The sequence below is a fragment of the Echinococcus granulosus genome (genome assembly GCF_000524195.1).
Source record: "Echinococcus granulosus chromosome Unknown EG_S00001, whole genome shotgun sequence".
Taxonomy (NCBI): domain Eukaryota; kingdom Metazoa; phylum Platyhelminthes; class Cestoda; order Cyclophyllidea; family Taeniidae; genus Echinococcus; species Echinococcus granulosus.
Window position 1 is genome coordinate 2,295,956 of NW_020170381.1, and position 14,012 is coordinate 2,309,967.

The 14,012-nt window shown below is 40.2% G+C and overlaps 1 protein-coding gene across 1 annotated transcript in view; it reads right to left on the bottom strand. All coding sequences in view use genetic code 11, as the record gives it.

The window, feature by feature from the left end:
* The window catches only part of EGR_00262 (Vesicular glutamate transporter), a gene marked incomplete at both ends in the record, with an annotated part of 7,916 nt that extends 473 nt beyond the window's left edge, over positions 1–7,443 (bottom strand). Inside the window, 5 exons of the mRNA XM_024489511.1 lie at positions 313–411; positions 870–1,113; positions 1,827–1,991; positions 4,962–5,069; positions 6,285–7,443. Coding sequence (XP_024356189.1) covers positions 313–411; positions 870–1,113; positions 1,827–1,991; positions 4,962–5,069; positions 6,285–7,443 — 1,775 coding nt within the window. The remainder of the gene's footprint in view (positions 1–312; positions 412–869; positions 1,114–1,826; positions 1,992–4,961; positions 5,070–6,284) is intronic.
* Positions 7,444–14,012: the final 6,569 nt, after the last annotated feature.

Sequence of the window (14,012 nt, forward strand, 5' to 3'; positions counted from 1 at the left end):
CAAAGGCAGAAATACAAATAATATCATGATTTTTTACGTGAAGAATTCGGAATTTAAGTGGAAAGTTACAATTTTAGTTATCATGCAGTAATCGGATATCCTAAATAAAGTAGGAAAACAAAGCAAAGACGTTCTAACACATTGTGACCGACTCAGTAAACTCAGAGAATTGAATTTTTAAGAAATAAATCTCATGCTGTGGCTAATTACGACTTATCCAATCAAACAGTTGAAAAATCGTGAAATAAATGGGTAGCACTGAAATGCAATGCAAATTGGGGACTTCTGAACCTCGTATCCTCTGCATATTACCTTTTGTTTCGATCCAAATCCATTAAGGTTTTTATGCCGCAACCCTCCTGACTGCAGCAGCACAGCTCAATGTTAGGTGTCACTGGCAGAACCTTCCGGCTGCTAGCGTAAATGGTGGTGATGCTTTAATTATCGCATTAGAATCCGACCTGAAAACTACTTTGTTGTTTGCTGAAAATCCCTTGCGGTATGAACAACCTTTTCTCCATTAATGGAACCCCATTAGTCCTCTCAGCTATTAACGGGTGACAGATGGCAACAGCTGTTGCCATCTAAAAAGGGAGTTTCTTTCTCCTGTCTGGAAATGTTCATATGCCTTCTTAAAGTGGCGGCACACAATCGACAACGATGAAGGGTCGTTGTTTGTCTATTCTCCAAAACACGCAAATCTTATCGTAATTTTTGAATGTGTGGGTCAAATCGAGTCAAAAGCGGGTGAGCAACTGACTCCAAATGTCCAGTATAGCTTACTGTGTGACATATAGGAGTTAATAACTTGTGTGCATTCTTGAGTGGATTATGGAAACCACAGCAATGTGCATAAAAAAGGCTATTACACCTTAAGTTCTTCGGAGGCTTGAAAGCGCTGTGGTGAGATAAATATTATGCATTTAAGATGGAGGGTATTGTTGAGGCCAATTTTTCCACATGAGCCAGTTGCAAGGGAATTACGCAAATGGATAGTGAACTTGCCTGTAAGAGTGCTTATACTGTTTGCGAATCCCATTATTAGTCCAGCGAATTTGGGCGCCAGTTCAATGACGCTGACGGCGTAGCCAGCAACGGCTAGACCCGAAATGCCTGCAAGGGAGGTAGTTCAAGAATGAGCATGGGACAGCGAATTCTGCTTCAATGAGCTAGACGTAATATCACATATTAGAATGGATGGCTTGATTTACCATGGAAGTTTTATTGCTGTGAATATGTGAAAATGCGATTTAAATTTATAAGGTAAAAAAAGCTTCCGCATTCTGGTTTCTGACGGTATGGCAACAGATGTAAATAATTGAAGCATTCAAATTGAAATAGTCTGTGAATACGTTGGTCTCATTGATGATCAAAGTAGTGCGTTAGAGGACCGACTGGAGGAGACTTCACTATCGTTTATCTACGACAAATGTGATACGTGCACGTCGACCAGACTGAAAGGAGCTTGTGAGAGAGTCGAAAAGAGTCGATCAATCAACCTTGGTGACATAAATAGAAAATTGAAAGAGACAGCGCCATCCCAAAAGCAAACCCATAAGACGTTACCTAGCATTATTATTCACTTAGAGGACTACAATGGATGAGTGATAGCAGTAAAGTTTGATTTGTTCCGAACCTAGTCAAACCTGGGCGCATGTTTGCACGACGGTATTAAAGCAAAGACCAACTTGACTGGAGATTCGCGGCTAAGATCGGGTTTTAGGTGCGCTTAAACATGAGACTGATAAAAGCAATTCCTAAAACAGTCGAGTAACTGAAAATAGGTCAATGGAGGGGCTTACAAGAAAGTATGTAAAAAATCTTACCAAGAGCCATTGAAAGGATGATGGTTGCGTGTACTTCGGTTTTAGCAAAACCCAGTGCTAGGAAGAATATCCCCTTCAGACCGAATCCAATCCCCGAGAAAACTTTGCGGATTGTGGTGCAAGACATCGGCGTTTTTAATTTGATGACATCTGCTAGAAACCCGCCTATTGAAATAAGGGAAAGGAATTTCCTTTAGATCCACTTGATTCCCTGTTTAATACTAGTTGTTTAAGAAATTCACTTCTTCGTGCACATTGAAAACGTTGGGTGATCAGGTTAAAGTATGTAGTATACGGGACGAATTTGATCCTCCAGATTTAAAACAGTTCTCCTTTTTTCACTTATAAAACGTGCATACTGCTGACCACCTTTATTTGGCTAAAGGATTAAATTCCGATCAAATTGTGGTCTTGTCAAATGAGCTTCACAATTGCAAGGCCTCCGGTCGAGTATTCAAGGCCAAAGGAAGCAAAAGTGTGGAAGCGAAACCTATGATCGGTCTTGGACGTGATGGTAATAAAGTTAATCAGCATAATTTATTTTGGGCAAGTATATGGGGACGTAATTTAGAACAGACAACTGAAAGGTTTCATGTGAGGGCAGTAACAAGCTCGACATACTCCGACTGCATGAAGAACCGAAAGGCACGAGAATGGAAAATAACGCAGGTTATATAAGGCAGCAGTTTTTAGAGTGAGGATGGTAGAGTCCCTTTAAGAGCTCTCGGGAGGCATTTGAATGACGGCTGATAGAGCACGATTTGAGGTACGATGCAACCACCCGAGTTACTTAATATCAAATTGGAATTATTGTGGAAGATGAGGGACACCAATATAACAAAGTGGTACCTAAACAAGGTCATTCAAGTTGATGCGGTTGGTTTTAAAGGTCCAAGAAAGAGGAAGACTGAGGTAATTGACCAGACATGACAGATCAAAGCGCAAGTCTTTGACAACCCGATCTGTGTGCACACGTTTAAGTGTACTTCCACTGAGGTAGTAGCGATAAGGAAAGAAGTGGGATTAAACAAAAGTTGACTGTCCTATAGAACAGATACATCTAACGACTGCAAAGGCTCATATGGCATTTAAGTGATATTATGCTCCTTAATAGTTTTTTACACAACTCAACTTCAAATTGAAATAACTAACTTAATGCCATCAAAATTCATTCGAGAGCGAAGGATAAATATGCCGAGGGTGGTACTATCAAACAGTGTTATAGTAAACATACAAATTTGGTTTCTATCTCTTCAACCTCGAAAACACAAATCACATTTGAAGAGCTTATGCCGTTATGAAAATGCCATACCAACTGGAACCAATGGTGCTGCCATTTACCATCAGCTATATTCATACTTCGAGGGTACCTTTTCCAAAGGCCGTTATGGCAGCACCAAAAAGACAACTTAGGTTCGTAATGTAGTAAGTTAAAACAAAAAAAATTATGAAATAACAGCATATTCACAAACAATTCGGTGTATGCTATTCTTTTCTTTAAAAAGTTAAAGTCTTGAACGAGAATGTTAAGGAAAACTGTAAACTCAGACACAGACCTACCGCACATTTTCATATAAAATATTTAAAGGTGGAAAGTCGAGGTATGCCCATGTAGCCTTGGACGTCCGGAAACCCATTCGTGAAGACTGGTCGGCGTTTCCGATTTGTGCCAGCACTTTTGGGGAGGGTGACACATTAGTATTGCGCAAATAATATACCTTAAAATTTTCTTAACCCCCGTTAGTGGACGTATTTAAATTTGCTAATTACTTGGGAAAATCGTAGATCAAAAAGGGCACTGGACAAAGTATAGATCAACTTGTGTACATCAAATACGGCACTTTTCAAAGAAGCGGTTCCATTTTTTTGTGATAGTCACTAAATTTTTAACCTTCGTTTTATTTTGGTAATTATAATTAAATCCTCATTAAAAAACAGCATCAAATTATCACATTCAAATAAAAATAAGCTGCTACACCGGAGAAAAATGAGTCGAACACTCTACCAATTTTAGCATCCAGGAAAGAATTTCCTCTCTATCTCATATCACCTATTGGTGTGAACCTGACCAGCACACTAAAAGCGTCGTCAGGCTGTTTGTTTTGGAATCCCAACTGGAGTGACTAAGAGATAAAAATGTCAGAACAAAAGTCTGATGCTGATAGCTCATATGCACTCGGGACACTCCATACACGCTCTCCTCACTCCGGATACTTTCATATCCTTTGGGTTGGTTCTAATCTACTTATTGATGTTAGCAAATTTATTTAGGGGTTTTCCATTTACTACTAACCAGTCAAGAGGGAACGACTGCGGCAAGAATTCTTATAAAAACTTCTAGAACTTAGAAACAGAAAGGTTCTCCCGAAGTTGTATATAATTTCATTAATCAGCCATAAATTGAGCTGATGTGTATACTCACATGTAGTCAGGAGTGATAAAATTTCGTTGAGCAGTTTCCACCACTGAGGACGCAATAGTTGAAGATAACTTATTGCGCAATCGAAATTTTTACGTTACCACTTTGTATCTCTCGATTAATTTCCACAGCACGGATTGGAAAACAAGTTCTACATGAGCTACACAGCTCTGTCTAAATTCCAAATTCCACATGAGTATTTAAGATCGACTGAAGTGCTTTCGTGATGAGCCGGCAGTCAGGCAAAAGAGGGAATCATCAAGGGCACAGCTTAGCCAAAGACTATCCCACATATGAAAGCGCGTAAAAGTGGCTCTAAACATCCGGAAATGTTGGAACGAACTCAAAGCAAAATTATTTCAAAACACTAACGATCCAGACAAATTACTTATCCGCCATCAGCCGTACTCTTCCAGCTGTTGGTTGCCAGCCTAACTGGTCATTAGGAATGACTCCTATTTTATGATCACTTGCTATGGACGTTTAAATCTTATTAAATGTTTACTGGACACAAGATACCGATAGAGTAAACACTTTGAAATAATGCTAGACACTGACTGTACATTTGCATAGGTTATTAGTACCTCTTTGTGAGATGTTCTGCTGGTATGGTTTCAAAGGAACATTTCACTAATAATGCTTTTCAAAATTTATGCTAAAAGGAATAAAGAGTAAAATTTATTAGGCTTTGCCTATTTTGTGAAACTGAGCCGCACCTCCGGGGTAGCAATCGTCGACCAATTCGCTTATCTCCGTCTCTGGCACTTGAATTTTGGCATACTTATGAACCTCCAACTCCAGGAGATACTCACCAGAGTACAGACCTACAGTCTTGCAACATTGCATGCAAAAGCTCATAGACGGATCGACTTTTCGCCCACTTCCAGGTTGGCGACAACGCCAGTAAGGTGTGCGTGGGTAGGCACTTGAGGAATAGGCGCAGACACATCACATGACACCTCAGAGCCAGGGCAAGGTCTAAACAACCCTACTTAATGCTACAGGCCAAATTTAATGGTGAACTTGCAGAAACTAACTGTGATTTTGGGAAAGCTAACTAGTAAATAGGAAGCTCGTTGATTGAGGCGGGAAGGCAGTTACCACAATTTTTGAAATTTTTGTGAGGATTTTAAAGATTCTATGAGGGAAATCTAAGCAAAATTCAATGGGCGTTTGGTCTATATACTGTGGTGTCGTGTTTGGAGGTAAATGAGTCAGGTCGTAATGGGATGCATAGATGAATATTCTGAATAATAACTCCCAAGAGGTTACGTTTGAATGCTATTATCGGCCGTCCGATGAACTTTCGAGCTGGTAAAAAATTGAAGAAATCTTTCTTCGGGCTAAGACTCACGGATTAGAACATCAAGTGAAATGAAGTACTACAATAACTTTAAAAAAGGGCGGCGATAATTGCTCTGTAGTCTTTGTTTCACAGTGAAACCGGGCTAATAATTGCGAGTTAAGTACTTCCGGGGTACTGTTTTATTGGCTATTCAGGGCAAGGCCTAATTGAGAGTCTACCACGCCTCCAGCAGGCAGAACAAAAAATTGCTGAAATAAGCAGGTACCACTGGCATTCAAAGGCTACAGTGGTAGTAAATGCGAAGGCGACTACTGAAGAGATAGCCGCTATCAACTTAAACATTTCGTTAGAATTACTTTAGTCGCAATACTAGATGCTCTTGGTGGCAGTGTACAAAGACCAGCTACCCTTATGAGCATAGAATGATATCGAGATATTCGCATCGATGAGAAAGTTAGGATTTCGCCTCTTAATCAACTACCCTCATCTCAAGTCATTACAGAATTTAGGAACGGCGCCAAAACAGCCTTTTCGTGTGTTCTGTAACCGCCCACATTTTGTAGGGTAGCAACTGTCATTAGATGAGGGAATATTGCTTTCAAGTCACGTATTTCCTCTGGTTCAATATGATGAGAAGCTTTCTATCATTAGAGTTGCAACGGGTCCCCACTTAAAACTTAGGTCCGTGCATGGTAGATAGGAATTTGAATCATTAAATTGCCCGATAACTTACCTATGGGAACAAAGATTGACCGAGAGAGAAAAGGAAAAGAGAGCAGAAATATTGTTTTTTGGACATTGGCGTTATAGCGTTGTTGGTAAAATGTTTGCATGCATACCGACGATATCTGAAATGTCCAGTCGTCTGCAGCGTACGTAAGGAATATTGCCATTATTGGTTTTGAAGTAAAAATTGCCACCCATGGTATTTTCACATTTGCAGGATCGAACAACAGTTGTTGAGAGGTGTTCTCTTTTAGATAAATTTTCTCTGCCTTAGAGAGATTTCTGTCCTTTTGAGGTTTCTCGTCCACCATACGCCACCAGAAGATGCACCAAATAAGACCCAAATTTGCGTATATGTAGAAGACCACTCCCCAGCCCCACTTCTGCTCGATTTCAGCACAGACTGGTAGTCCAATTAGCGGACCCAACGAGACCCCTATCACCGCCAGGGAAATGAGTGTCGACCGCTCGCTCTCAGGAGTCCAGTATCGCAGAGTCCCAAACACTGCAGGTATAAGACAACCCTCCGCCATGCCCTGTAGTAGCCTCAAAATTATAATAAGCGCCAATTTCGCATCAATATTCGACCCAATAGTTTCAGCAAGTGGAAGAAATAAGTTAAGTCCACAGGTCATTGCAACAGAGCATCCTAACAGGAGAGACGAGTCATGCCGCACTGTCAGATAACCACCGATTGGACTGGCAATAAGGTAGGCGAAAAAGACGGCATTTTCAACCAGATCTTCGGTAATAGTCGCAGTCCACGGCAACTGCCGATGATGCAAGGGCTTAAAAAAGAGATGTTCATCCGCGGCAGCTGGTCCAGTGATCTCGACCTGTACGCCGAGATAAGCTCTGCTGTCTCGGTTGGCTTCAGGCTCTAAATTTGACGACTCCGCATGTCGGCCTGCGTGGGTATCGTTCAGTTTGGTTATAATGCTTAGCATCTCGGCTCGCATGCCAATGACGATGGTGAGACAGGTCATACAGAGGACAGAGATGAGGTAGCGCTTTTTACCTGGCCCACAGCATGCGAAGCTACGCACAGTGGACGCTCTTCGTGAGGCCACCATCATCTGTACCTGAGCGGATTCGCCCATACCCAACTGCCTGCCGTCATGCGCCATGTCAGCTGTGTCATCCTGGCTATTCATTTGTTCACCCATTACCGCCGCGATTAGCTGTTTTTGCTCTCAAGTCTCGCCCAAGCAACTCAGGGTTGGCACCTTAACCAATCAGTGCATCACAACATGCTCATTGGTTGACAAGTGGTCCAAAGAGAACTGGAGCTCCACTGACCAGACAAGGATAGCCCGAATGGCGCACTGGACTTGATTAGAAAACTCTAGTTATAATTTCCTTTCATTAATGTCACTCGAACCAATGGAACTTGTTAGAACTCATGCAAAAAGCTGCATGTACATAAGCCAGAGCGAACAAAGCCCAATCCTGCACCAGTAGAGGCTACGTCGGGTTAGTCCAAGAAACAATGCAGAAAAAAATTTAAAAAATAGCAAAATTCTATTTTTACGAGTTTTCCATACCATTAAATGTTAAATGCAGCTTGCATTCTCGTTAATAATGTGCGAAACAAACAGACTATTTAGTTGGTAAACGAGGAATGGGCCTGATGCGTTCGTCTTACTCTATTTCCCTTATAACTGATCAAAGAAATTTTATCAAAACAGTATTCTCAATAGGCAAATTCTGTTAGAAGTGAAGAGGGAAGCAGAATCGCTGCTAGACAATTTGTGACCTTTAGGTGAATTCACCCTCGTCTCATCGGTGACAGCAAGCAGGTTCTCCAATAAGCGCCCATATTCGCTTAAACAGATTTGTACAGTTTGCATTACAGTTCTATGGATCCTTACAATTCAATGTAAGGAACAAAGCTGGACTCTTGAGGCTATTATTGTTTGATAAGCCGAAAAATTGGCTGTGAACTGGACGTAAAACATAGCAGAAGCAAATTAATACATCAATTTAATCAATTTTATGAAATTTATGCCACTGCCCATGGATAATTGCGCACTAAAATTATTCGCAATACGCAGTAGGTTTCAAATAATTAATGCCCGATTAAGCCAAAATACGTTTGTTTTAGAGTTGGCTTACCTTCCAGAACAGGGGAACGTGGCAAATCAAGAATGTTATTTTAAACTTTAAGGCTCATAAAATTACTACTAATTGCACTTTTCGTAGTTTTGTGAAAGCCGAAAAATTATGTAAAGTAGAATCTTATGGGGAAGTTGAACTAGTGGCACCCTGATATATAATGTACAAACTCAGGGACATGGTCCGCCTCTTGCTCATGCGATAACAATCGGAGGAGGCATTTATTATGTGATATTCAATACCTAATTAAAATACGCTTTCAGCGACGGTGATCCACTCTTTGACACTTTTCTCATTGTTATTTATAATGATAACTATCAACCAGCAGGTTAAGCATTAGTTTAATGTAACACTTACGTTGTTTTAATGTACCTTTCAGGGAGGAGGCAAGCAAAAATTGGAATCTCGTAGTCGGATTGTTCTCCCCCGTACCTAGTGACTACAGCTCCCCTCCTTCTTGAACATTGTATTTTCCCTCCCCATCTTGTCACCTTTAATAAAGATGTCCAAAGCAAATCAACCGGGCTTGTCTAAGAATGTTAGGAATGGGGAAGCGGAGACCGATGAGTCTCGCTTCACATTAAGTTCAATTCAACGCAGAGCTAAGTCAGTCTTCGTCCTTTATTAAACTATCACTTTTGGGTATTTGTTCAAAATAATAATGCTAAGAAATTGAATAATTTTCATTTCACATTTATGTGTTTAAGTGTACAAAACTAAAATCCCTTTTCAAGGCAATCTGAACCTAGGAAATGTGCTAGTGCCTTTGTAACCCGTGATAGGAACTGTGAATAGTCCAAACAATTTTTGCAGTGAAATGATTAAACTGCTGGAAGGAGAAACTTTGAGATTAAATAAAAAGTTCCTCTCATAACGGAGGGTTAAAAGACAGACCAGTTATAAATTGAGTAGGATGGTAAGGACTTAATTTTCCTGGTTTAATAAATTTCGAGTGATCTAAAGAAATGCAGCGCATTCAATTGGTCTCCATTTTCATCTAGAATAGGCTGTGAGCCCAAAGAGTTTTTATTTTCGACTCCTTGGGAATTCAATTTTGCAACAGTTTTATCTTTTAAAACGATGGTAAATGAAGTTGGCTCCCATTTGCCTAAACAGACAGAGGCTCTTGCATGCCTTTGAAAGTATACGGTTGTGAGGGAAGGCAGGCATTAGAAACCAGTCGGTTAAACAATGTGACCTAATGTTAATGCCGACTTGACCATGTTCTCTGTCGGTGTTAAAGTTGCATCAGGTATTAAATGACGTTCAATTTTCGAGGCCCTCTTCCCTTTGACAACCATTCATTTTCAGTACGGCTTGAGAATACCATGTACACTTCAAGCACATGTCCACAAAGTGAGACGTCTCAAAAAATAGGGCTAAATTTTTCAATCCTCCAACAACTCTGCGTGTCTGATACGATAACATCTCTTCCTCGGGTTAGATTAACTTAAAATTGCCCCTCAAGCAAATACAGTTGCAGGAAACTCCAGGACTTTAGTTAAACGGAAAACTTGTTTAGTATATACTTTAAGAAGCTAATAAACATCTCATTGAAGAATCAACTTTATAGGTAGCTAGTTCCTGCCAATGTGAAGGAAATTTTCTGACAGAAAAAGCCAAAGCCAAAGCCAAAGCAAATAGAAGTTAATTAGGACAGTCTTGTTCATATGCGCCGTGTGCCTAAGTTGACCGCATCGTTGTTGCTGTCGTTGTTTTTCGATGCAAAGTAGGAGCAGTAGCTATCGCTTTTGAAATGGCAACAAAATACAGCGGCTAGTATGTTACTAGCTGAATTGAGCGAGTGGAAATTTTGGCAAATGAGGTTTAACCACTTGCAAATGCTACGGAATAAATGAGGAATAGACCAAAAGGACGTAGAACTTATAAATGAAATATGACAACACTTCCATCCATTATGCCCCATATGGTGCATACATATGTCAAAGAATTCAGTTGGTAGTACGGAAGTCAAAGGCGTGGCCTTTGCGAAGGCAACTGGATGCATAGCTGTGATGAAGATTTCAGGCTTTTGGAGTGTGCATGTCGGTGGCCATTTTTGACACAGAAGGATGGAATTTCTAGTACTTAGAGTGCAAAACGCCGTTTCGTGGCGGTGAAGAATACTAGAATGAATTAAAATATACCTTGATACAATTGAGCAAATGTCTCTTGTTGGAGTATGCCATTCTAAACATCACTTTAACACACACAGCTAGTCGTAACAGGAGTGAAATAAAAATATTGCCTGAGCGAAGCGACGACAACATTGATGTACATGATGATTTTTAACAGTCTCAAAATGGGAAGCATGAGGCAAATGCTTTCAAGGGAACTGTTAATAACTACCAGATAGTAATGCACAGAAATAACGAAACATATTTATGTGCTGACCCAATGCCCTCCCCAGCTGTTCGCCGGATTTATTACTCCATACTTCACTCATGAGCTTAACGCGGTCAGATCGTTACTGCACTTTAAATGTATCATGCAAAAATTATGCTTTCAACTTTCAAAAACAGTCCCAAAACAACCTGAGGCCAATAAGGAAATGCCTCTTGTGCGCCACTTCCGGAGCATATGCATTAGTAGGACTACAGATAATGACAATCTCAGTGATAGAGTGAAGAGTGACAATTAGGTAGTACAGGTATACCAGTCTTTCGTGAAGCCACATCAGACGTAATCGAAGGAGAAAGCAAGTATGAAAAAGGCGCAAACATAGATCTGAAAACACATCAGGTTGGCTATGGAAAGCAAAGGTCGGCTCTAGCCATGGTAATTGAGACTGCGGAATATGGTGGCACTTTTATCTTGTTTGAAATTGGCCAGTTGTCCGCAAATGTACAGCAAATAGCAATCTTGGGGGTCTGAATGAATAAAGTAAATCACAAAATTTGGAATCAATTACTAATAAGCTAAGGTAGATTAACCGACCGAACGAGAATGTTATATAAAATTTATTATATATAGACAGGGACACATACGTGGTGAGAGTGATCCTTTGGAGTAACCAGTCAGTCATATTAAGAAGGCTTGAGACTCGTGGTGCTAACGCAAGGTTTTGCCTTACCTTGTGATAGCTTAACACTTTCATCATTTGGAAGAACTGTTAAGGGCGATTATGGTGGCCGGCACAATTAGGGCTATAAATTCGTGCATCTACGATAAACCCCTCTTGATGGAATTTACACATAAAAGCATACTTCTTTCCTCAATTCGATGACCATTGTCTTTTGTCTGTAAGTATGCTTTACCCACTCTGGCAAAACTTGAAAATGATTTTTTGGTACACAACTGTGTTTCAGAAACAAATTTAATTAAATTTTTTGTAAGGAGAGTTGTCCAGCTAACCTGCATTTGGGAACCCACAAGATGAATGTCAGCCAGGCAGGGGATCTCAAACGATGGCACTTTGAAATAGGTACCTGATAACACGATGAGACAGTTGCATGTCAATGATGACTTTTCACCTCTGTGAACAAAGACCGAGTGCAAAACGTTTTGCAATGTAGAAACTCGACTTTTCAAACAATGAAGAGATTAAAAGTGAACAAAACTAGGGAATCGCATTATTGTTGCCTAATTGGTAGCGTTTGTGCCCTTCTTTGAACCGCTCTAACCACAGCTTAGGTACAAAGTACAAATCTGCTCTTTACTTTCGGAATTGTTCCTTTATAAACATGATGTTATCAAGAAGCTCAAAGGAACTTTAATGTACTTCAGCGACTAAAATCGGGGCTCCGTAAAAAGAAAAACTAAAATTAGGCTTTGAATGATTTTGTATTTTCAAATTGTGAAAATTTTTGTGGACTATTCCCTTTGACGCGATAAAATTGTCACAATAAATTTGTGCACTTCGTAGATCTCTACGCAAGCGTAGATGAATTCAAACCATGAGGGGGGAAAACTTGATTCCATGAGGTCTGCACACACGTATTATAATGGTAAAATCTCTTCTTTTTTAAAATAATCACTACTGCGATGCACAATTCTCTGCTTAAGAGACACAGGCTTACGAGTTTCACGCTCAGATAACTTCTCGTCCTTCGTTGCAAACCACTTGTCCCTACCCACTTCCTTTTCTAACTTTACTTTTAACACTGTCTGTTTGGCATGTGATCATGCTAATATTGAGTAAAGGTGATAATCATTACTCGGTGAAAAACGTCTAAAAACGGAGGATAAGAATAAGATAGTATCACTCGCTCCTTCGCTCCCTCCCACCATTCTCCCGTCTTCTCATGGGCCAGTTGTGGAGTATGGGATGGAAGGTCTTGGGTTGCCTTGTAATAATAGGTCTCTCGTCCAACTGGTTAGCTAATCCTGGTTGTAACTGAAGAAGACTTTCCTACACGGGTTAGAGTTGCATCGTGTAGAATTGATATGTCCCACAAGCCCTAAGAAAACTAAAATTATTAATTCCGTCTACAGTCTACACACAAAACAAAGTCTGAGGATGAAACCAGTACGCACCAAGGGAGTGTTGGGCCTAGATGGTAATGTGTTCATTTGCTTACCGTTCCAAACCAAAAGGAATTTCTCATTGCAGGTTAGTTAGTCAGTCTGTCAGTATACAATCTAAAAGCGCCGCGTTTTTACGTAGTTTAGTGTGGCATCCGTCTGCTTAGCTTTCACGACTTTACCAATTGATGTAGATTTAAACGAATTGACGCATCTCTCGCTTTGAGGAGCATGGGAAGTTGCTTTTGACACCTTAATCGCGATTAATTTAGGCCAAGAGGAAAACAAAACTCTCTGTGCTACCGAGAGGAAAGGGTCCTTCCTAAAGTGATGCATTTTGGGGTGATTTATCAGTAGCATCAAGATATTTAAACCCTTTACAGGCAGCATGTTTTCTACTCTCACACCTTCTCCAAACACTGTACAATTTTTACGAGGAACCCCTGAATATTTGTAATCTAGTTTGAATATGGAAAGCAGGCATCAATACGAATCAGCAGGGATTTTTATGAAATAAGGGTTTCATCGAGCAGAAAAATAGTACAGGGTATAATACAGGGCACCGAGTACTCAGGCATGCCTATGCTTTATACGAACAATTGCGTTCCACAAATCGCCACAAGCTACTCAAGGACAATACATTCGGAGAGTGGCCTCCAGGAGTGAATTTCACCAAATAAACCACTCTAAGTGGATGCCCGTGGCACCCTAGTGAAAGTTCTTATTCTATCATAAGTTTGCATAAGACCTCTTTTCCACTTTTTTAATTTACTGATCTGAATCGTTGTTGTCGCCGTCAAGCATAATTCCATTTCTTTGGTTGTTTAATGGCACTTATTGCAAACTCTGATGAAGATTGGTGCTAAAATTGTCCACACTCCACTGTATAAAAAAAGCTGAACTCACTCTTCTATTTTCTTAGTGATTTAAGCTAGCATTTTGTTCAAAGTCGGTCATATTATGCTGCTTCGAAAAACACTAAGTAAGTAAAGCCTATTCGTACCTTACGACCAATCCACCTCAAGACCCATGTCCCCATCCGTGTGTAGTAAAAACTAAACACATAACCTCAATGGTTATGAAAGTAAGAGATTCTCCCCTCAGGATTTTTTTGCAACACTGAATCGGTATATTGTAAGTTGTGTGATATGTGATC